This window comes from Sylvia atricapilla, chromosome 3, assembly GCF_009819655.1.
Source record: "Sylvia atricapilla isolate bSylAtr1 chromosome 3, bSylAtr1.pri, whole genome shotgun sequence".
Taxonomy (NCBI): Eukaryota; Metazoa; Chordata; class Aves; order Passeriformes; family Sylviidae; genus Sylvia; species Sylvia atricapilla.
This window is the reverse complement of record NC_089142.1, coordinates 32,617,076-32,639,525: the sequence shown is the minus strand read 5'-3', so window position 1 is coordinate 32,639,525 and position 22,450 is coordinate 32,617,076. Positions and strand designations below refer to the sequence as shown.

The 22,450-nt window shown below is 40.7% G+C and overlaps 1 protein-coding gene across 4 annotated transcripts in view; it reads right to left on the bottom strand.

Annotated features, from left to right (window-relative positions):
* SH3BGRL2 (SH3 domain binding glutamate rich protein like 2) overlaps window positions 1–22,143 on the bottom strand; it is a 32,325-nt gene extending 10,182 nt beyond the window's left edge. For all 4 annotated transcript variants that reach the window (XM_066315061.1, XM_066315059.1, XM_066315060.1 and 1 more), the window contains exons 1-2: window positions 21,958–22,143; window positions 1,224–1,409 (exon numbers count right to left, since the gene is read on the bottom strand). In XM_066315061.1, the coding sequence (XP_066171158.1) occupies window positions 1,224–1,409; window positions 21,958–22,002 (231 nt within the window). In that variant the 5' untranslated portion in view covers window positions 22,003–22,143. The remainder of the gene's footprint in view (window positions 1–1,223; window positions 1,410–21,957) is intronic.
* Between the last annotated feature and the right edge of the window lie 307 nt (window positions 22,144–22,450).

Here is a 22,450-nt window from a genome sequence, read left to right as displayed (position 1 = left end):
AACAGTTTCTTTCAAAGCATGTTTGCTCTTTAAAGATGTTCATGCAGACAGCGAAGTCTAGTAATAGGATTAAGTCTACTCAACCAAAATGGCTATCAGCTCAGCAGACAGATTAATGAGATCATCTCACATGTTGCATGACATCTTCTGCCTTACTAATTCCAAATGGCAACTTCTAAGAAGACTAAGTTAAAACACTCTATAAAGGCAATCTGAAAGAGTAAGAAACAACAGCTTAAAATATATTTCCCAGGCAAACTAAAATCACACAGAACGATGTAAAGGTTGTTATTTGTGAGGGGCTGATCCATAAGCAAGGGTAATAATCCCTTCCACGTCCCAGATACATTTCTTTGATTGACTTACCTTACCTGGAAGTAAGAAGATAGAGTTATACTGCTGAGGTAAACAAGTAAGGCCAGTACAAAGCACATGGGTAGGATGTTAAAATACTTTGCTTCAAGAAACCAGTTGGCTGCTGCATCATACCCAATCTCTCTGTTGCAGAGGATCCTAAATCACTTTTTATATGCTTCCTGCATTAAGCTAACAATTGCACTGCAGTCAACAGGCTCTCATCAGACCTGAGCAGCACAGTTGAACCTGGCAGGGACTTAGTCAGAGTATTTTGGATGTACATATCAAAGGCAACTGCTTCAGCTTGCATTGGTGGAGGGAGAAAATTACACCAAAAAACCAGCCCACCCATTAACCTCTGTTGTCAGATTTACAGCAAATAGTGTTCATTTATCCTAAACACTCTGATTGCATAAAGATACTTGGAGCATAAATGAAAATTTACACCGTGACAGCAGCAGAGAAAGAGCTTAATTACAATAACAATAAAACTCAATCTAGCCAGTGTTCTCATTTACTGTGCCAAAGACATACTTTGTACTGAATTTTTGTGCTTGGACTACACCTAAGCAACAAGAATACCACAAATTCCCAGCTTACAGTGGTCTCACTAGGCACTTTACCATCAACAGGCTGCACACGAAGCTTGTGACATTTCTGATTTTTACATTCCTGGAGGGAAACCCCTAGACAGCCCTAGGATTTACAGAAAAATGACCTGAATTTTCCCTGGATGATCATTACCTGATCCTATTGCCCCATCAGTCCAGATTCTAGTAGAGAAAGCTCAACAGGAAACCCCATGTTTAAGTGGCCAGCTGAGTGTACCAATATCTTGTCCACTGAGAGCCGTAACAGCTACTTACCCCACAGTACCGATCATCACTGAATATCTGCGGTGGCAGTGGATTGCCTTGTGCAGGCTGCCTGTCCTCAGGAATATTTTTATACATCCATTGTCTCTTCTCCTCTGACATGGTGATATCCACTTCTTCGAACTCTATGCGATTGGCTTCTAGAAACCTCACCACATCCTGTTGCCTCTTCTTTATCTAGATGGAGGAAGGAGAACGAAAAAAACTAGAGTCAGAGCAAGTCCTCCATAACACAGACATGCTTACAAATCTGAGAACATTCCTCCTCTCTCATCCCACTTTCATAGGATGGGAAGTCACAAACTCAGAAAGACAAAGCAGAATATTTTTTTCTGTTTTAAGTTCATGAAAGTTAAGCACTGCTGTTTCTTTACGTGTTGGGCAAAGGTTATACTTCTTCACCTCAACAGCATAAGGCTGTCTGTTTAATTCAGCTTTGGTAATTTCTACCCTCTAAAGATATTTTTAAAAAGCAAACTGTAAGGGTCTCTTCAGAAGTAGAAGTTAAAAGAGGCAGTTGGTTTTCAAAGACAATTAGGGGCCACATTTTTAAAGTACATGGGCACCTAAAAATGCAAGGTAAATAACCCGGCAAGTTCCAGAAGAATTTACTCCTAAAAGTGTTCATTGCAACGAACACGTCAGTACATCTGAAAAAAAACCCACCCCAGCTACACACATTTTTGTTTTTCTAGACACCTACACATTTTTTTAAAATGCAGTTCAACAGTTTCCCAAGCAAGGCTTGTTGAATATTTAGCTAAGAGTGTCTGTCAGCATAATACACATGCCTGAAAGTAAGCATGATGTCATCTCTTGAAAATTAACTTTTCTGCAAAAAAAGAAAAAGCAAGAAGTTTGTATTAAATGTACAGGGTTTCTGCCCCTCAAAGAGAGTATCATCTTTATACAAAGAGGCAGAACATTGGCAGGTTTCATTCCATTGTAGTTAAGATTGGTTGGACTTAATGATCTCAGAGGTCTTTTCCAACCTTAACAATTCTATGATATTAAGATCAGCCCTTAAGAGGTAGCTGGGCTTCAAGAAGAAACACTCACGTAAAGACAACCTCTGCCTCAAACAGGACTTTACATCAAGACAGTAGTAACCTTTGAAATGAAAGTCTGTGTAATTTTTTCATCAACCTAATGAAATTAATACTTTCAGAAAGGAATTATAAATTATGTGCCATATTTTTTACAGCTATCATCACAGTGTTATTTGAAAAAAAATTCAGCTTTAATAATTTTACAGTATTCCTGGAGTGTCATATCCACGCAGTTGCTGGCTGGCATAAAGCCCAGGTGGATGAATCATGCCTGTGGGTATCATATGACCTAGATACTATTTGGAAATCAGAGGATTTTCAAAATGCATGTGCTAGTTGCTCCTGTCACACAACCGAGCCTACCTATCTAAATGCATCACAAAAATACATAATTTTGAAAGCAATACTAATGGAATTCTTATTTCCTTGAAATAAAGCAGCCATCCCAAGAAACTGCAAATACAAACCTTTGAAACAATTACTGTCTTTCTTAAGAAGTGGACTGCACAGTAAATTTGTGTCATGGTGTCCTATTCTTTTTCCTTTATTTGCACACATTGGTACAGTTTTTTAGGCATATGTGAAAGAATCACTTTTTCATAGAGAAGGTAGCTCCTAAACTGGCACACAAGTAATGCATTATCAACAGCAGAAAAAATTACTGCATCATCATCACTGGTGGTACCAAAGGCAACACATCATTTACTGCATCCCTAAAAATTCAAAGTGTAGAAGTCAAAGACAAAAACATTTTCCTCTGTCTTTCAACAACAACAACAACAACAACAACAAAAAAAAAAAAAAAAAAAAAAAAAAAAAAAAAAAAAAAAGCTGCAAAAGAACACAAGAGAGACAGATTGCCTTAATGCAAATATTAAATATCTGCTTAGGCAGAAAGGAGATGTCTAAAATCATATGTGGGAGAGGTAATTTCCCTATAGTGAAGTGCTGCTAAAACTCACACGAAATGCCTTCCAGCACTGGTCAGAGCCAATGAGCAAACTCTAGAGTGGCTGGACCAGCCCTTTGGCCCTAAGGCCAGTTGGCATCCTCTGGCCAAAGCTATTACACCGTCAGCCTCTTGAAGCTGCTGCTTGCAAACTGCACACTGGGAATGATCCCTGGCAGGCTGTAATATCTAAATCATGGCCACAGGCTGCTTGTGGGACTCTAAATTAGCCTTGGCCAAAACTGACTGTGCAGTGACCATTCTTCCAACAGTTCCAGACTACCAGAGCACTCCATTCTCAGGGCCAGGACATGCACCAGTACATGTGTATCCACATGGACATATTTTCACCTGCTGTCTCCCAGCAGCCTGTAAACTGAGCAACTTAGATCTAGTCAGATCCCTATTATTTTACAGTTCCCACCATTAGAATTCTCTCACAAGCACAAATTCCCTAATGCCTCATTTTATTTTTATAAAACTAATTAAGATGTTGAAGTGAAGTAAATTTGGGTTCTTGGGTTTTTTAGCCACAAGCCTTACAATTCTCCACATGACATATGTATGAGTTATCAGCTGTGGATGTACCAGCTGCACAAACCTAAACAAAATAGCCTGAAAATTTCAAGTCAAAAAACTAGCATTTTCTCCTCCCCAATTCATTCGATTCAGGCCTATAAACTGAAACAGGAGCATTAGTTGCATTTAAAATCCTATTAAATTACGCCTTGCTGTTTAAGATGGATGCTCAGAGCATCTGTCACAACAGCAGCCAGCTGATTATTCCCCAAGAAAACCACAGGACCTTTGTCTCTGTCTACAACTGGATCTGTGCCGCAGAAGTGCATCAGCCTCACAGTCCTGCCTGCAGCTCTCCTCTGGGCTCACCCGGAGCCCTGAAAGCTCCCAGTTTAGCCACAGGGAACAGGGAGCAAAGGCAACACAGCACAAACAGCAGTGTCAGTCCTCACTTCCTTCTTAGCCTGTCCTGTCAGTGGAGAAAAACGCATCCTCATTTGACAAACTACAGAGGTGGATAATGCTCTTTGTAAAGTATCTTGCTGCTTCCAAGGTTTCCCGAGCTTGATGCAACTGAAAGGAATCTGAAAAAAATAATCCCATTGTCAGAGGTACCATGTTCAGAAAAACTTGGGTTTGTGGCTGTTCATACACTGCTTTGGGAAAGCATTTGTAGTCTTAAATGGCAGACTGCCTTCAGCGTCAAAATATTTTGGGTAAAAATAGGCACTATAAAATACACCTTCAAAACATATATCCACTGTGAAGTTTCAGAGGAAAATATTTATGTAATATGATCCTAATCTATCTTTAAATGCAGTGAGAAAACTCTGATGGAGTTAACAGTCTGCTGTTATAGTCCAAGGTTTGCATCCCCTATTTTTAGCAGAGTAATTCTTTTTTGAAGATCATTTATCTGGGTTTGGTTATATTGTTAATACATTTCTGTTCAGAAAACTAAGATACGAAAAAATCCCCAGAGACAACTCAATTTTATCCCTGTATTCAGAGCTGGTATCTTTATTAGGATTAAAAAGCAACAAAAGAGGATGTCCATTGTGATACATAAAACTGCTAAAATTAGCTAATCACTTAATCAGTAACCTGATTTATAAAGGAAGTCTATTGTAGCTAAAGTATTCTGTCTTTCTCTCCTGGTTTTCATTTCTTTATACTGATTTACAACAGGTAACAAGAGGACACATTTTCAGACTGCTTTGGAGAAATATTTCAAAGACATACTCAGGCCAGTCCAGGTGGGACCACTGGGATTATCTGTTCTGCCTTTCAGCATCCCTGAATTAATTCCTTTTAGCAGTAAAGGGTTTCTACAGACTTCTTTTCCCCTCTAAGCTCCATTCCTGAACCGATAATAACAGAGAGCTGGTCTTTGCAAATTGTTCCCACAATTAATTGACCGTCTTTTCTTGAAATATTTGCTTGCTTCTGTTCAGAATCTACCTCACTTCAGCCACATCACTTTCCACATCTTTGCCCACACTGAAAACTGTTCTAAGATTTCTGTTTCCCACACAACTAATACCAGATCTAGCTAAGCTGAACAGTGATCTCCAGTAGCAAGAGAAATCTTACTGCTCATTTAGTAGCAGAATGAAAAAATTAGAATGTTACCACTATAAATCATGTCCAGGTTGGAGCAGAAGTTTAGAAAAATCAGATTACATCCTCTATCCAAAGTTCCCTGGAAGCTTCTCATCACTTCCAACAAGTGACAATTTCCTTCTTTTTTGCCCTGTCTATGCTTCCTGAACCTGTTTTCAGAAGTTCTCCTGTCCTAGAAAGGCTTCCCTACTGACAGCTGCTGAACTGACAGATGAAGAGAAGCACAGCCTGTGGTCTCTTCATTACTAAAAGTCAGCTACATTTCATACTATTTCCATACTATTTTAACCAAGATACTCAATATCTTGCAAAAATCTCAGAGTCCAGGATTTATCTAGCTCAGGTGGGATAAACAAATATTACTTCTAGTCTACTATATTCAAGATGACTCCAGTAACGATGTTAATAGGAACTGTGCCATGATCAAAGAGAACTTCTCTGCCTTTTATCATTAGCCCAGTAAATATAAATGGGGCAAAGCACACACATTCTCAGTTTCAAATTTCTTCACTGTGTCAATAGGAGGAATCTTGCTGAGTGTATCTGGAGCTCACAAAGTGATGTGGAAGGTTGGTCCTCTGCTTTAGACTTTACCCTCCACTTTCTGGACATAAGGCACTCCCTAGGTTTCTGTCCTCCTGCCTGCAAGTGGAGGGAATGACAGCAGATATCACTCTATGCATTGGCTGGTGATTGAGACGTGCAACATTGACTGTTTAACAATCTCATCCTCTTGGAATTGAAGGAACTGAAAGCCCAGCCTGAACTGTCCACTCATTCCACACAGATCCCAAGAACATATAGCCATTTTTCTAACACAAAAATCCCACTCCAAAAAATATTCAGACTACATATGGTGAGTGAGAACAAAGCCTTAAAAGGTTATCTACTAAGCTGGTTTGTCAGACCACCAGCACATTTTAGAAGCCTGATATTTAAAAAACAAAAATTGAATGCATGTCTAAGTTCACCTCAAATACTTGTTTCACAGCCTAGCACACCTGTGCCTCTAAAGATGGAGATGGTCCTGCTAATTTTCTTCCTTCTTTTTTAATTTGGTTGCTCTTTCCACACACCTGCCCTCTCTCCAGAAATGCATCAGCCACAACATCCACCCACTGACTCAGCCAAAAACTGAATGTATTGCATTTGGCAGGGGCACCTTTATGGTGCACTTTGAAGATACAACTCAGCAGATCTCACTGCTGGCTGTCACTGAGATGACACAATGTTCCTCCCTCCTGCCAAGCAGCTCCTGCAGCTTCCCTCACATAAGCATAATGCAGAAACCCAGGGAACAAGGGAAGGAGCATCAATAATGCCAGCACCACAATCTCATCAATTTATACCAGGAACAAAACTGCATCCTAAGAAAATGGCTCAGCAGTGGCTAAAGCACGACCAGCTACAGGTATTTGAAATATGAACTGCATAAGCAGCAATTGTGTTATATAAACACAAGCTCAACTCACTCCCACGACTGAAAATATTATATGTAAGCTTCTGCCTTTACAAGTCATGCAAACATAACCAAAGGGACTGTTGCAGTGTAAAATGCAGATGTAATACAGCTACTGCAGAGGATTATTTATCTTCACTTCTCACACAGTTGTGGTTTAACATATATTCCCAGATAATAAGAAGATACTATGCTCTAACAAACAAGATAGAAGCCCTAAACACATTAAAGCAACAGAATTTTAAACTGTGTTAACACATTCTCCTCTTATGTTTCCACTATATTTCCACTCTCCTAAAAAAGCAATAAAAAACTATCCCATGCATTCATAACCTTGAAATGCAAGTCCTCATGGTCCCGTTACATTTGAGACCAGTACTGACAGAGATTTTCTGCAACTTTCTCTTCTTTGCCTGGTTTAGGAAAAGAGAGCACAACTGACCCCTGGCAATTTTTATTGCAGTGAAATGGCAGCACTGAGACAGAACTTTACAAAGGTACATATGATTAATTCATTGTTCTTGGCATAAGAAGATACAACTCAGCTAGGTACATATGAAAAAAGGATGAGAAGCTGTGATGAAGAGAAAAAGATTAATACAGAAGAAAAATTTAAAATAAAAATAAACAAAAAATTAGCATTGCATAACTATTTCTGAAAGTAAAGTGAGTGGCTCTCTGCCATAGCAAATACCTCACTGCACGTGACAGAAGGAAAACACTGTCTTCTCACAACAGGCCTCCAAATAGCTAAAAGCACCTGAATGCTTCATCCTCAGAAAAAAAAAAAAAAAAAAAAAAAAAAAAAAAAAAAAAAAAAAAAAAAAGCTTCAGTATCCTAAAAAAATTAACCAAATTAACCACAGAACTTTTCAACCTGAAGAGAAACAGAACAGTGTGTGAACAGTGGCCACATGCAGCCAGCACTGCCCTGGTCTCCTGCTAGCAGCAACCTTCCGCTTGCACACAGAGACATAATTAAGGACACACAATATGAAACACTATTAAACTGGGAGAGCAATCTGTTCAGCTTTACGCAAAATCAGTCTGCAGGTCTCTGGGAGCTGCTGAGATACTGCTTAGCCAAGGACTCTGCACACCTTTGCCTCTCGGCAATGTTTGTATGGTAACTTTGAAAAGAATCCAGTACTTAAGAAATGCAATTAAAATTTGAGACAGGCTTAGTTTTTAAGAGATTCTTAATCACAAGCAGCCAGCAAAGGAAAACATTTTCTATAAAGCTACAAAGACAGTTAAACTGTTCCATGCCCAATGCCTGCTAGCCTCATATTTTCCTAGCCAGATGCTGCATTCTGATAAATGCATTGAAACCTGTTTCTGTGTGCACATATGTCTACCACAAGGTAAGAAGAAAAGTTTATTATTTAAGGCAGTTTGTCTGAAATCATTGCTCTCTGTGCAAGTAACAGAGTAACATTTTGAAATACAAAGGATTCTTTAGCAAGTATAAATACACCTATCACTGCTAAAAAAAAGAGATGATGGGAGCTTGCTCATGCGTTTACTAGGTATGGTTTCAATAACCATACAGGGGAAAACAGATACATAAATGGAAGAAACAGAAAAAGGAAGACCAAGAAAGGAAAAAGACAACATTCTACAGAAAAATCACCTATAGACAGTTCCACACAGGGTGCCTTTGTGTGCAGGTGAAAAAGCCTCTGAAGTCATCCATGAGTCTACTTCTTTAGAATTTGTCTGTATTTTGGGAAACAAGACTTGTTACCAATGTACACAAATAAAGTAAGGGATTCTATAATTTTCTTCTTGCAACTTACAGTGCAAGAAGAAAATTATCGAATTTCACTGTTCTTAGAGTGCTGAAAATCCATTTACACAGGAGTCTCTGATGGACTGTAGGACAACAGATGCTATGAACCCCAAATTTTGGCTCATTGCTTCCTCACCAAAGAGTAAGAATGCCATTGATGCTGGATCTTCCAATTAATGAATTTTTCTATTGCATCAATGCGGAACTAAAAAATACAGCGTTTCTGTGGAAATAAAAAATGACTAAAACAAAGTGAAACTTGTAGACTGCGCAGCAGGAATTGAACCAGAACTTAGAAGTCTCAGTGAGGGTACAGGCAGCTCCAAATTAGTGAGACAGACTAAGAGCCAAAGGACTCCATGCAGACTGAGTAACACAGCCAGAAGATTCCCTATCCAGCCTGGCGAGCAGCAGGTGACTGCCAGATTAAAGGTCAGGATGCAAAGCTGGTTGTTCTAGTAGGGGAGTTTGCAAAGCCTGCTGCCAGTTTAGATTATAATATAACCTACAGGAAGAATCTGTGGAATTACACTATCCTGAAAACATTTCTATTTGACAAAGTGCATGCTTGAAACAGTATTTTTGCTAGAGATACAGGATCTTTCCTAGTCATAGGTATTTTCTTGTGAGGACACTGGGAAAGCGTGTTGGTTCTTCAATAATTCTTCACCTCTAACAAAAACAGAGGGCAGATTACCAGAGCTTGCCCATAACTTCATCTGATTTTAAAAATGCCTCAGCCAACAGTGAGCCAAAAAGTCAAAATTATTAGAATTATGTGTTAGGACCTTTTTCTTCCTTTAAAAAAAAAATGTTGAGGATCTTGGTGGCTAGCACAAGAGACAGGAGAAAGTTTGATCAACTTGTAAAATGTCAGGGATTTGTAAAACACATCCTCAGCTACCAAGAACTTCTCCTGATGGAACCGTCCTGCAGGGCTAGACTATTGCTTCAAAAGGCTAACAATTCAAATCTTAGCTGGCAGCTAACTTCTTTCAATAGATAGATGTTTTTGTTTACAATTCACCATATGTCTCAGTAGCTCAAGAGAGTGGTTAAAAAAAAGTGTTATTTTCGTGCATTTTTCCAGCAGATACCTTTTAAAGATGCCAGACAATAATTTAAATCTCCTGCTTGGCATTCTACATTTAACTCCTCCTCATACTCAAAATGGCATATTTATAGCAAGTATTTTGCACCATGAAAGAAATCCTTTCAACAAGCAGCATATATCTTTCTTTTTGTAAGACATAAATATAAATAACTGAAATCCTTATCATTTCAACTACTTTTCAGTACCTACTAACTAAATGCAAGTTGTTCTCTGATCTCCATGCTATATTACATTTATTCATATTTATTGCTTCTGATTTCCTCCGAGTTATTTGATTCTGAGGAATATCCTTTGCTCCCAAGCAAAGTTCCAGTTCAGCAAGGCAGATGAGAACTGTCAAGTCTAAACTACTGGAAATTCAGTCCTGCACAGATGAACAGAAAGTTGATCTTTCAGTCTCACAGCTGTGCGGAGTAAGCAGAGTGGGGAATAGTTTGCACACGGGAGTACGAAACAGCTACAGCTAGAAATCTACAGGGATGTAGAGATGTTGCTTTGTTGTGTGCATCAGCTTGCTTGGTAGAATTATGATTTTGGGAAGTAAAACATGATTAATCCATTTTGTTTATTTTTCCTAAAACATTAAATATTTGGTAATTGATTAAACTTCACTGAAATAGTGCCAAAGAGAGCAGCCTTATAAGCAAGTTTTGGAAAGTAAGCAAATGCTCTGATATGCAGCAGTGTGCCCTGGCAGCCAAGAGGGCAATCCACATCCTTGGGTTCACCAAGCACAGCATCACCAGCAGATCCAGAGGGTGATTATCCCACTGCACTCAGCCTTGGTGCTGCCTCACCTCGAGTACTGTGAGCAGTTCTGGGCTCTGCAGCTTAGGAAGGGTGTGAAGGTCCCTGAATGCATCCAGAGGGAGGCAACAAAGCTGGTGGTGGAGCTGGAAGGAATGTCCAGCAAGGAGCAGCTGAGGGCCCTGGCTTGTCTACTGTGGAGAAATGGAGGCTGAGGGGAGACTTCATGACTCCCCACAGTTTGCTGAGGAGGAGAAGTGGAATGGGAGGTGCTGATCTCCTCTCCTTGGTATCCAGTGATGGGATGTGTAATACCTTTGTCAGGGGAGGTTCAAACTTGTCATAAGGATGCCTTTCTTCACAGGTAATCAAACACTGGGACAGGCTTCCTAGCTTGTCATTGTTTAAGACACATTTAGACAAGGGTATTAGTGACATGCTTTAATTAACTTCTGGTGAGCCCTGATATGGTCAAGCAGTTGGATTAGATGATCATTGTAGGCTACTTCCTACTTTACTTCACTAAAATATTCCATTCTACTCTAAATTCTGTGAAGAAAATAAAAGTTTCAAACCAAAAAATCTCCCTAACAAGAGATTCACACGCATTTCCTATTATGTAACATGTTTACCACCTGAACTTTTAAGCTGAAAACACGGAATTAACTTTTTTTTGTGATGAAGTGAGTCAGCAGAACACAGAAAGTGTTTGAACTAGTTCTCTGTATTTATCAGTCACACAGTTTTGTCACAATGAATAAAGCATTCCCAGCTGTATTTTCTGTATTTATTGCAAATGAGATATAAAAGAAAATTTTCAGCAGTAAAAAAAGTAGGTCATGTTTCTTCCTTCTCATTAGCTTTAAGCAGCAAAACCCTGTGGCATAGAAGTATTTACCTACCAGAATGGATAACAACACCTAACAGTCCAGGAGACTTAACAAGCAATTAGCCTTGTTTCATCTGGGCGGGGTGTCAGTTCTGTCAGCTCAAGATACAAGCTCTCCTGGCCATCTCCTGCCCTAACCATGAGCTGCACCCTCTGTATTTTGTCACTCCGGGCCCATAGCCCAAGACCCAGCTACACCCAACTGCAGCTCCAGCTACTTCTGAAACAAGAGCCGGTGGCTGCAGAAGGTGGATCCGTAAGATGCCACGTGCAGCAGTCTCCTGACAGCAAGGCAGAGGGTCTAAAGCAAGCTCGAGGACTGCAGTACTGTCTAGCACAGCAGTGGCATGCTGGGTTTAATGCAGAATCCTGTTCCTACATAAACACAAGGTCACAGTCATAGCATTCCCATACAGGCACTAATCCTCCTCCATGAATTTGGGGGAATAAGTCCCCCTTGACCGCTTAGAAAAAACATCTAGTCTTTCCTTAAGAAGGACTATGCTTGCGTTTGCTTGTTTTCTCACCTTAGAGGAGCAGAGATACTGTGACTCCAACATGCCCCCAGAGTTTCAAACAGCAATTTGTGAAATAAAGTTGTCAATGCTTTCGCTATTTGCTACTGACAGTTACTATCCACACAGCGCAGATGTGCCATTCTGCCAACTACAGATACACACACCCCTGACGATGCACTTCAAAATAACAGCAGTGCAAGTTTTCCAGAATTCATTGTGCTAAGTTTTTGCGGATATTTACAGGTTTTCTCAGCACTATATGAAACTGGAACAGAAAAATGCACTTGTGGCTCAAGACAAATGTCATATTTCAGATAAAATTGGACTATGTTACTCCAACATTTTCTCATGTTTTTGTAAGGCTAGGAAGATGGATTTTCTAAACCAGGGCTGACTGCCATTGCTATTATTCAGATCAGTAACAAAATTATCTTTGACTCAACTGAGCAGAAGGAGGTTTCTAACCTTATTAATAAATGTCAACATTATTTCTCTTTCAACAAATGCAACTATATCTGTGTAGCTGGTGTGTTTTTGCAGCTCTGTATCTGTAAATTCTCTTTTCTTTCATACTTCTACAGACTCATTTTTTAGTGACAAGGTGCATCCCCAAACACAGCAGCCATCTGATTATTATCCCATAAACTGCAGACACATCTTGTGTAAGGTCAACAGGAGTCACGTCCACATGGCCAAAGGTACTGCTGAATACCACACTGCATAAACACACTGAATTTCAGACTTCCCTGGGGCCTCACGCTGGGAACCTTTCCTAGCAAACAGACCTTGCTGCAGGCAAGCCAGTTCGACTGAGCAGGAAGGGACTGCTTGCACATCAGGGCCTTCATAGCAGCTGTCTTCTTTGATCAAAGACTAGTTTTGTATCTCTTTTCTAGCTAATTTTAGCTTCCTAGCTGGTTCCTACTGAAGAATGTGATGCTATCTACATCCTTCAAATGCCACTCCTGTCTCTGTTTCTACATAAACCTATCAGATCACTCAATTAGAGATGTTTCAGAAAGACTATCTGACCTTAGGAGATGCAGATCCAGATCAAAGGTTTAATGCATACTTGAATCGAATTTCTTAGATTGGACAGGGACGATAATTTCACTAACCCTGCAGCAATTTAATGACAGGTTTCAGTTGCTGATGCTCTATTGTTCATCAGATCAAAGGAAGCCTCCTTTCAAATGAAGGGACACAAAAATTCATTTGATTTTCTCTGAAAAGCACAGATTAAGAAACCAGGCTTTAATTGATTCATAATGTTACTGTTAAATTGTTCCAAATAATCACTCATAAAGGTTTTAATAATACCAAATATCATCCTCTGCAGCATATGAAAATGCCAGGAAACAAAACAAACTTGTGAAAGCTTTAATAGAATTTCCACTGGTAATTCTGATTAATTTTTTATGACTCACTTTCTCTTGCTTCAAGAGGGACCTATCCAGTGAATTCAGAGGACCTGTGCTACATGGACTGGTGAAAAGAATCACAATAGCCGTATTTCCCAATGTATGAAGGTAAACAATATTCTACCCTTTTGTAACAGCATAAAAATCTAAAAGCCAATGCAAAAGCATGTTAGCATGTGTGAATGGAAAATACCCTATCACGCTTTGATTTGCATTTAATATGAAGTACAAGTTCATGGTTTCAGGCCTCTTCTCACAAACAAAAGCTCTGAGGGTAACCCTGCTGGCAGAGTTTACAACAGAACAATCCCCTGAAATGGGGCATTCAGAAAGGCAGAAAGTGTGTCTGTTCAGGGATTTCCCACAAGCAGAAGCTTGCCATAAGTTATCATTACCCCTGTGACAGTGGCACAACGGGACATGGCCTGGTGCTGCAGACATGGGGTTCCATGGGCCAATATATCACCCACCCACCTGAGCACCCACCAAGGCAAATGCTCACAGCTGGGACGGAGGAGGCCAGAATACAGCCAGGTGTTCAGTCCTGGAGCTCTGAAACAGGCAGAAGAGCAACTTGGAAGTTATCAGCACTAAGGTCTTCAAATGCCTCTGCCATCCCTGTCAGAGCCATCAGATAAAAGTCTTTGTAACACTGTTTACACCGATGTTACCTTTTTCCTAGGTAGGAAGGGAACTATTTTATTCCACTGTATGTCCCCATTAGCCAGCACAATCATTAGTGGGTATCTTACATTGGTATAACTATTCTGATATTCTGCAAAACAACTCATTAGCTGAAGTAAGGTGCATAAATAAAGCTTTTAAGTACAGGCCAGACACACGGAATAACATAGAATAATAGATAGGTGAGCAAGCACCAGGATTTCAGCACTCTAGTTTACACTGAAGATAGACATCCACAGCTGCAATAAAGGAACAGGCATTTTTGACATGGCCCCAACAGGTGCTGACATATCTTGAGCATCCTAAAGGCACCAGGACTTTCTCTTCTGAGAATGCTAAAATCAGTGGCTTATTTTTACTGGAGGATAATTAGCATCTAGCAGTGATTCAAAGGTTCAAGTATGTATACATAAACATATATATATCCATATCCATGTATATATAGTATATATATATGGATATTTGTATTCTCCATATACATGTGTGCATGCAAAAGTACATATCTACATATGAATATTCAAACAAAATGCAAGTTGATGCAAATGTCACTCCCAGGCATTAACTTCTGCAAGTTTATTCCTTGCAGTAAAATGACAAACAACTTGCGTTTTCCCATTTTGTCTTAGTAGGAATGATGTGGATTAGTTATCTAGGGACAGAACAGCAACAATAACAAATCCTGGAACTCTTAACTGTGAAGACAAGGTCTGTCCTACCCAAGGCAGGTGGGCAGTAACAGAAGGGCATACTGTCACTGATGAGTCACTTGACTCCCTAAACAACCTGCATCTCCCAAGAACTTCTCTTCAGAAATCAGCCAGCAAGATAGTTACCCCCTTTTCTTTGTACCAAATTCAGTTATAGTGAAGTACAATATTAAATCTAGACTAAATAAGCCTGTTCATTGATGTAAATCAATTTAATTTTCCCTTCTCCCACTAATGAGATAGAAATTATTTGTTTTGAGTAGGTTCCTTATCACTGTAGCTCTTATGACCACAAAAGGACCCACATACTTTAGGGTCAGCCCCCTTCAGAATGGCAATAAACACCTTATATTAAAGTAGCACACCTGAATGGAAGGACTGCCACAGCTTTGAAGCAAAACACTAAAAGATTTCACCCCAAAATACTTCACAGATGGAGGTCTACAGCCCATATAGGACAAGAAAGGAAGTTTTGTGTCTGTGTTTTCTTGCAATAAGACAAACTATGTCAAATGAAATGCCTGTACAACGTTTGTATCTGTCACTGCTTCTGCTCAGTCACCAACAACTTTGAGTCATTCCTTGAAAGATCAGGTCACCCTTTGCTCAGCTACATGGGACACACTGAAATGTGATGTATTCAGAAATGACAGACAACAGTGACTTAGGTCTCTGAAGTGAATCCATCTGCCCATCCAACTGGTGCCACTTAAACAACACACCAACCCCAGGAGAGAAGATTACAGAAACAATATATTGGCTACTGAGGAATTCAGAAGCTCTTCTGGGCTTTGGCAGCTATCTGCAGACCAATTTCATTGACAGTCACAGGTAAGAAACACCACCACTGCCTCTACATTTCCCCTCACCTTGCCAAGGAAGAAAATTTGCCAACTTAAGGGATTTGTGAAATTTGTTTAACTATCTTCTGTAAAACTTACTAAAAAATTAAGCTGTTAAAAAACACTGACATACTTGAACAAAGTCATGCTTTTTTGGATACATCAGGTTTCAACTAGGAATTCAAACATTCCACAGAGTAGTGAGTTTCTGTGTTCATTACTCTTCTTAGCAAGTTTCCACACTGTAAGGAGAACAAAGATTGCAGCATTTCCTTTTGGACAGACTCCCTGAGGAGGCCAGTACTTGAGGCTGCAGGTGGAGAAGCTGTTGCCTTTAGAGTACTTGCTAGCAGAGATACATTCGGGGTTATCAGCTCAGTGACAATTCTCTATCTCCAAGATGCACTCAGATTGGTAAACACAAAAGTGATACTGATTTTATACAACGAAGAACTTCCTTACATGCTATTTTTCCACAACACCCAATTTCTGAACATTCCTAAGTAATTTGTACTAATAAATTGCATGCAAGGTAGCTTTTACTTCAATATTCTTTTTCATTTATCATAATCAATTTCAGTTATATGCAATATCCAGCAATCCCTGGCACTATGACCAGAGTCAGCAAAAAGAATTTCTAGACTTTTAACAATATGGGTGGAAGATTAAGGAGAACGAGTTACCATCAGTGAAGTATGTCCATTTGGGGATTGGCACGTTGATTGGCAGTACTCTATAGAAACACAAAAGGGAAAAGGCTTCATAACCTCAGTCAGAACAATACCTCCTTTGAAGTTTTATTACAGCTAATTGTAATCAAAGGTTGGTAACCAACCTTCTGCACATGACACTGTGTAGTCCAAAGCATGTTCTTTAAAGTCGCATTACTTCTGACATAATCTGTCTGCCAAGAAGAAATGTAAATATTTGAAAAGCACTAGAGCATACAAGAATGGTGCAACAGTTGGGTACTAAATACCATACACAAATTCAACCTGCATCCTTGTGACTAGAGTTCACACTCAGCTCCCTCCTGAACACATTGCTTAAGCGATCTGAACTGCTGTTCACAGGCTCACGGTTCTCTCCATCACAAGGCAGGAGAATGCAACTAGAGTTTACACTTATTTAGAATACAGACCTAAAACCTACATGCACAGACAGTGAGTTCATAAGGTGAAAAGCAGCTAAAGCCTTCAACATTGACTTCCCTGCCTCACAGAATTCACAGTTGTGAGTGAAGCTCTCAGGCTCTTTCTGCCACAACCCTGCAAAATAGGACTGACAGAAGCCAGCAAAGATGAATGTGAGTCAGCTGACCTGATAACAAGAAACTTGAGGAAGAATGAAGGAGCTAATTTTGTTAGGGACTAGATCCAGAAAGTCCCCAGATCTCTCCTGTGCACCGAATATAATTGCTAATGTCCAAGACGTGGATACACATGATGAGTCCAGTGACTGAGCAAGGATTCAGCTTTTTTCTTCCAGTATCCAGTGCTCTGTAGGCACACAGCCCAAAGCAGCACCACCTTGAACAGGTGAAGTAACACCATATGATGTTCACATGGTATTTGTGAATCAGGCTTTGAGGATCCAATCCAACAGGTATATATACTCAGCATGCAGACAGATGTAGACAATAATCTGGTTAAGCACTCAAAATACTGCTACCTCCCGTGGAAATATTGCAGGATCACTTCCAATTGTAAAGATTAGTGTCTCATTTCTGAAAAGTTAGCTTACCTGCTGCTCTGATCTTATTTTACAGAATACAAATATTAAAAAATCTTAATATTTATAATTTATAAAGCTTATTATTTTTTTCAGTTGAACTTGCATAAATCACATGCAGCAAGTTGTCAATCCCTCCAAATGACCACCATACCTAATACTGTTTTCTCAAAAGGCACTTGTATCACTCAACTAAATCACTTTCAGTTTTGACTGTTGTGCTTTTGGGCTGCAGAGAGGCAAACAAACCAACAAAAAAGTTAAGATGGTGGATATTCTAGAAGTGACATATTCTAAGTTAATTTATTCCACAACTCCAACAAGCAGCACAATCTTTCTGAGAAGTGCTATGAGAAAAGTGGAGTTGCAATGACTTTTTACAAACAAGGGTGGAGTTGAAATTCATCATCCATCAGAAACCAGCTTAGCTTTAAGAATGCTACCACTGTATTTGTCTCCATTAGATTACCCAACAACACGTGAACCAAACAAACATGACTATAATTATTCTGACATTCCAATGTTTTATAATGTGATTTAAAGTCATTCCAGGAAACAAAAAATCCAACTCATTTGACCTCCATAATACGCTTAATCAAAAGGAGAGCTTTAGTCTCATAAAACCAATATTTGCTATAGAAACAATTTAACTATAACTGCACCTATCTTATCAAGCTTCCTAGTAAAAAATCCATAATCCTCTTCAGCTGCAAGAGTCAAAGTCCAAGTTTTGGTCATTTAAAAAAGTCTGTTCTTTTCGGGTTGTTGCTGTTCCTCCCCAAACCCTCCTGTCCTCCCAAACATGTTCTCCTGAAGAATGTGGCTGAGCAGCACTTATCTTTGCACGCTAAAAGGAATTCATTTCAGTGACCTGTTTTTCTCATCTTGCGAACATACAAAAATTACAATGGGAAAGTGTTTCACAGATCTCACTAGTCACAGCAGATTGCACCTGCTGTGCCATTATTTCACCAATTCCCCTGTATTATCAGTTCAGCTTAAGAGATGACGCTTCAAGAAATTAATACCATAAAGGAGAAAGTACAAGTGAGGCAGTTTTTTGAAGGTTCTCCATTATTTAACAGCTTTTCAATGATAATTCCCCTTACCTGATCTTCAGCCCTCTAACTGCAAGACTGAAGTCTTCTCTGGCTTTTCTAGGTAATAACTGTAGGAATTCCAAACTTAAAGTTACTTAGCTTATACTCCCAGCTTCCTGACAAAGGTAAAGCTGCTTTAAAACACTGAAAACCATTTAATTATGACTCTATATGCAGTATAGTAGCACAAATGTAATTTTTTTATTGATAGACTGGAGAAAGTGAAACAGATAAAATTACAGCCACTTTGGAATGATTTGGTGAAAAACACGGGGATAAACTATTTCCTGAAAACAGTGAAGCACTACTGAGGGAGAAAAGTAAAGGCTACTTTTAAAGTAACATTTCTCTTTGGCACAAAAGAACATTGGTTGTCCTTATCAGGGAGGAGTAGCAAAGCCTGCCTCCCCAGCCCTACAAAGAAGTGCTTGGAATCCGAGACACAGCTTACCAACACAAGTAGAAATTCAGGTCAGAAAGAGCAGGAGACAGTAAGGCTTGTAGAAACATGCCTGTCTGCCTATTCAGAGGCTTCGCAGTTCGGTTCAATTGAATCTGCCTAATGCATGCTTAACACAACACGAGGTGATTTAGAAATGTACCCGCACGCACAATGCCTCCCTCCTCCCTTCCCACAAGAACATCTCAGAAACTTCTCCACAGCGTCCCTACAGACGAAACCCACTGTCCAGCTTCCCTAAACACTGAAAATCAATGTTTCCACTCAAGCAACAACTATATTTTGGGATCTGTGAATTATATTAAGTCCATGAAACATTTATGGTCACAAGTTTTATTAAACAAGCGAAAAGCAGTGACAACAATTAACCTCTCGGGGATCTACGAAGTTTCAGATGTGTGGAGGATGCTGCAGGGAGAGCTCCAAAACCAACTGAAGAGAAAATTCACATTATTCTTGGCTCCTTCTCATTCGCTTCGATTACTTCCATTTCTCATTCTTTGGAATGACCTTCAAAATACTTTATGCACTAGACTCGTAGAATTATGTGTGACAATTACATACTTTTATCTTCTTTAGCACAAAACAAATTACACCAAGTATCGAGGTTAATAAATACTCTAGTAGTTTCCAGATAAAGTTATATTTATGCAAACTAAAGCCTTTTCTGAGTATACAATCAGTGTATTTCTCAGGAATGTTTCAGCCAAATGCCTATCATTAGACCTGGGTATTCTGAAGATTTCAAAAGGAGTCATACACAAAGAGTTTAGCTCATTATATTTGCCAAAACAAAAGCTTACTCTAGAGACTACATGAACTTTCCATTCTAAAATAAAGAGTAATTTAACAAAGTATGTCTAGAGAGATTGGAAAAATAATTATGTCACAATGGCTCTGCTTGCCTTTTTTTTTTTTTTTTTTTTTTTTTTTTTTTTTTTTTTTTTTTTTTTTTTTAATCAGTCAGTATTATGTATAGAAGTTTCTGGTCAATTACAGCAGGTCAGATACTAATCTGAGAAACATCCACTCTTACAAGCAGCTAGCCTACAATTTGACTCAAGTTGACTTACAGGTAGAAATTAAATCATGTATTCTGACACCATTTTTAGCAGAAGACAGAGTTGGATCCATATGGGGTACTCCTTTTTATTAATGGGGAAATAATTCTGTCTTGTGAATTGCACAGGATCCCAAAAAATAGCCAATGTAGTGCTGAAGGCTGGAGGAGATTACAATTTTATGACTCAAACACTTTTTCTTTCCTTTCACTGATGTTTAGTTCTAGAAGGATGACAATAAGTTTAAATCTTCCCTTAAAACTGTTTAGAGACATGAAATACAGCAACCACCCTCTTCTCCAGATGCAGATGCCCACATAACTAGTTAGTAATAGTGTTTTCTTCGTCATTTTCCTCCATCCTTAGCCTGGATCTAAGGACACCTCCTGCAAAGCCTACACAAAAAAGAAAAGCTTCTGTGATGCAACTCTGAGAACAGCAGGAACCTAGCCCATAATTAAAGTTCTTAAATGCTGTGATAACACAGATGAAAAAAAAAAACTGACAGGAAAGAGATGTCACAGTTCTAGCCCTTTATAACAGTACCTTCAATCACTGAATCGTCTGTTCTGCTCTAGTTAGGCTGCACTCAGATGTACTGCTGACTAGATGAAGAAAGTTACTATCACCAGCATGCAAACTGTTACCCATCATCTGTCATCTTCTTGTTGTCCAACCCAGAAAAAAACTCAGCAAGACAACTGATGTGCAATTTAAACTGCCTGTCAAACTCAGATTTGGTTTGCTGGGTTAACAGATAGTTATGAGGATTATATTACTCTGCTAACTGCATATGTACTTTGCCGGCAGACAGGTATGGAGAGAGCAGAATCAAAAACTCCTATCAGTAACCTCCTTGCAGACTGGAGATGGTGGTGAGTGAACTACGTGGCCCTTTTCTACCCCTCCAACAAAAACAAAATACAAAACTATGTATATTGTTCAGCCCATGGGGCATGAAAAAGAAACTAAAACCAGCGATGCTACACTACCTCAGCATGAACTAACTGCCCATGCAGGAAAGATGATGTTTCTCTTATGCATGCTTAATGGACATGGAGTACAGAGCTCTGAAGATGCTGTGTTTACTCAGTTAGCTACTGAAATGGATAATTAGTTTTTATTAGCTGTAATGCAGCCACTAAGCATTTTGAACACTTCATGCCAAAGCATATCAGAACACATACCTGTCATCATGCTACTGAACTGAAAACTAGATCCATACAGCAAAAGGCTGAAGGAATTGAATACATAATAAACCTTCAGACAGGAATGTGCTACGTCCTTCTGCAACACAGAAGGTGCTGCTGCCCTCACTGTTGAAGCATAAAGAATATCAGCTATATCCAAATCCCTTTGATGTTTCTTTTTAAAGAACGAATTCAGTAGGACATGTACGCCCTGATTTCCTCAACAAAAAGCTGTCACTTTATATGAAAATATGGAAATTCATAGGTCACACGCACAATTAATTTAACAAGAGAATGATGTACAAGCTTCAATTAAACAGAGAATGCAGCGATACCCTTCAAAAGCGAGTCTGAGAAGAGCCGTACCTATTCCAGAGTATTTCTTAATGCAGAGAGGTGCTGTTGGCCTGAAGCCTGTCCCTAGGCTCTCCTTACATTTACCTGTCCTCCCTGCCGTGGGCGGCGGGCACGGAGGCAGCGCACCTGCCCGGCCTCGGATGGTCTCCCCTGCGCTGATCGCCTCCCAACAGCAAAGTTTAGCCCCACTAAACGACCTCTAAGACCCTTTCAACACACCCAAGATTTGTCCCCTACAAAGGTTTCGGGGTGCCTGGTTTGTCAAAGGCAATTTACGAACTAGTTAAGCTTCGGCAGCCTTGCGGAGGAGAGTTGTCTTTCCCGCCCCCATCGCACACGCGACCGCGGCAAATTCAGCCCCGCGTCCCAGGGCAGCACGGACGGCCTCGGCTCCGTGCGGGGACAAGGCTGGGAGCCGAGGGCGGGCTGCCAGCCCCGCAGCGCCGGCCCCGCAGGCTGAGCCCTGCCCGCGGCCGCGCTCCCCTCCCGGCTCCCCGCCCTCGCCCCACTCACCGCCACCGAGCCCGAGGAGGAGGCGACGAAGACGCGGATCACCATCTTCACCTCATGAGCCGCGGCGACAGGAGCGCTTGGGACGGGGCAGCGAGGCTGCGAGGAGCCGCTCCCCCACACGGGACGGGGCCGGGGCCGCCCAGCTCCGCCCCGCCGCCGCCCCCGAGCGTGGCCACCGCCCGCAGCACCCCCGCCCTGCCCGGCCCTGCCTTTCACTGCCTTTCCCTGCCCGGCCCTGCCCGGCCCTGCCCGCCCGGCCAGCGCAGCCCCTCTCGGGCGAGCCGGGTCCGGCTGGCGGGAGGCAGCGCTGGCGGCGAGAGAGAGGCGGCGGTGTGTGGGCGGCGCGCAGGGACCGACGGGCGCTGTAGTCCTCCCCGGGCGGGGACAGCCGTAGCGCGGAGCCGGGAGGGAGCCGGGAGGGAGCCGGGAGGGAGCCGGGAGGGAGCCGGGAGGGAGCCGGGAGGGAGCCGGGAGGGAGCCGGGAGGGAGCCCG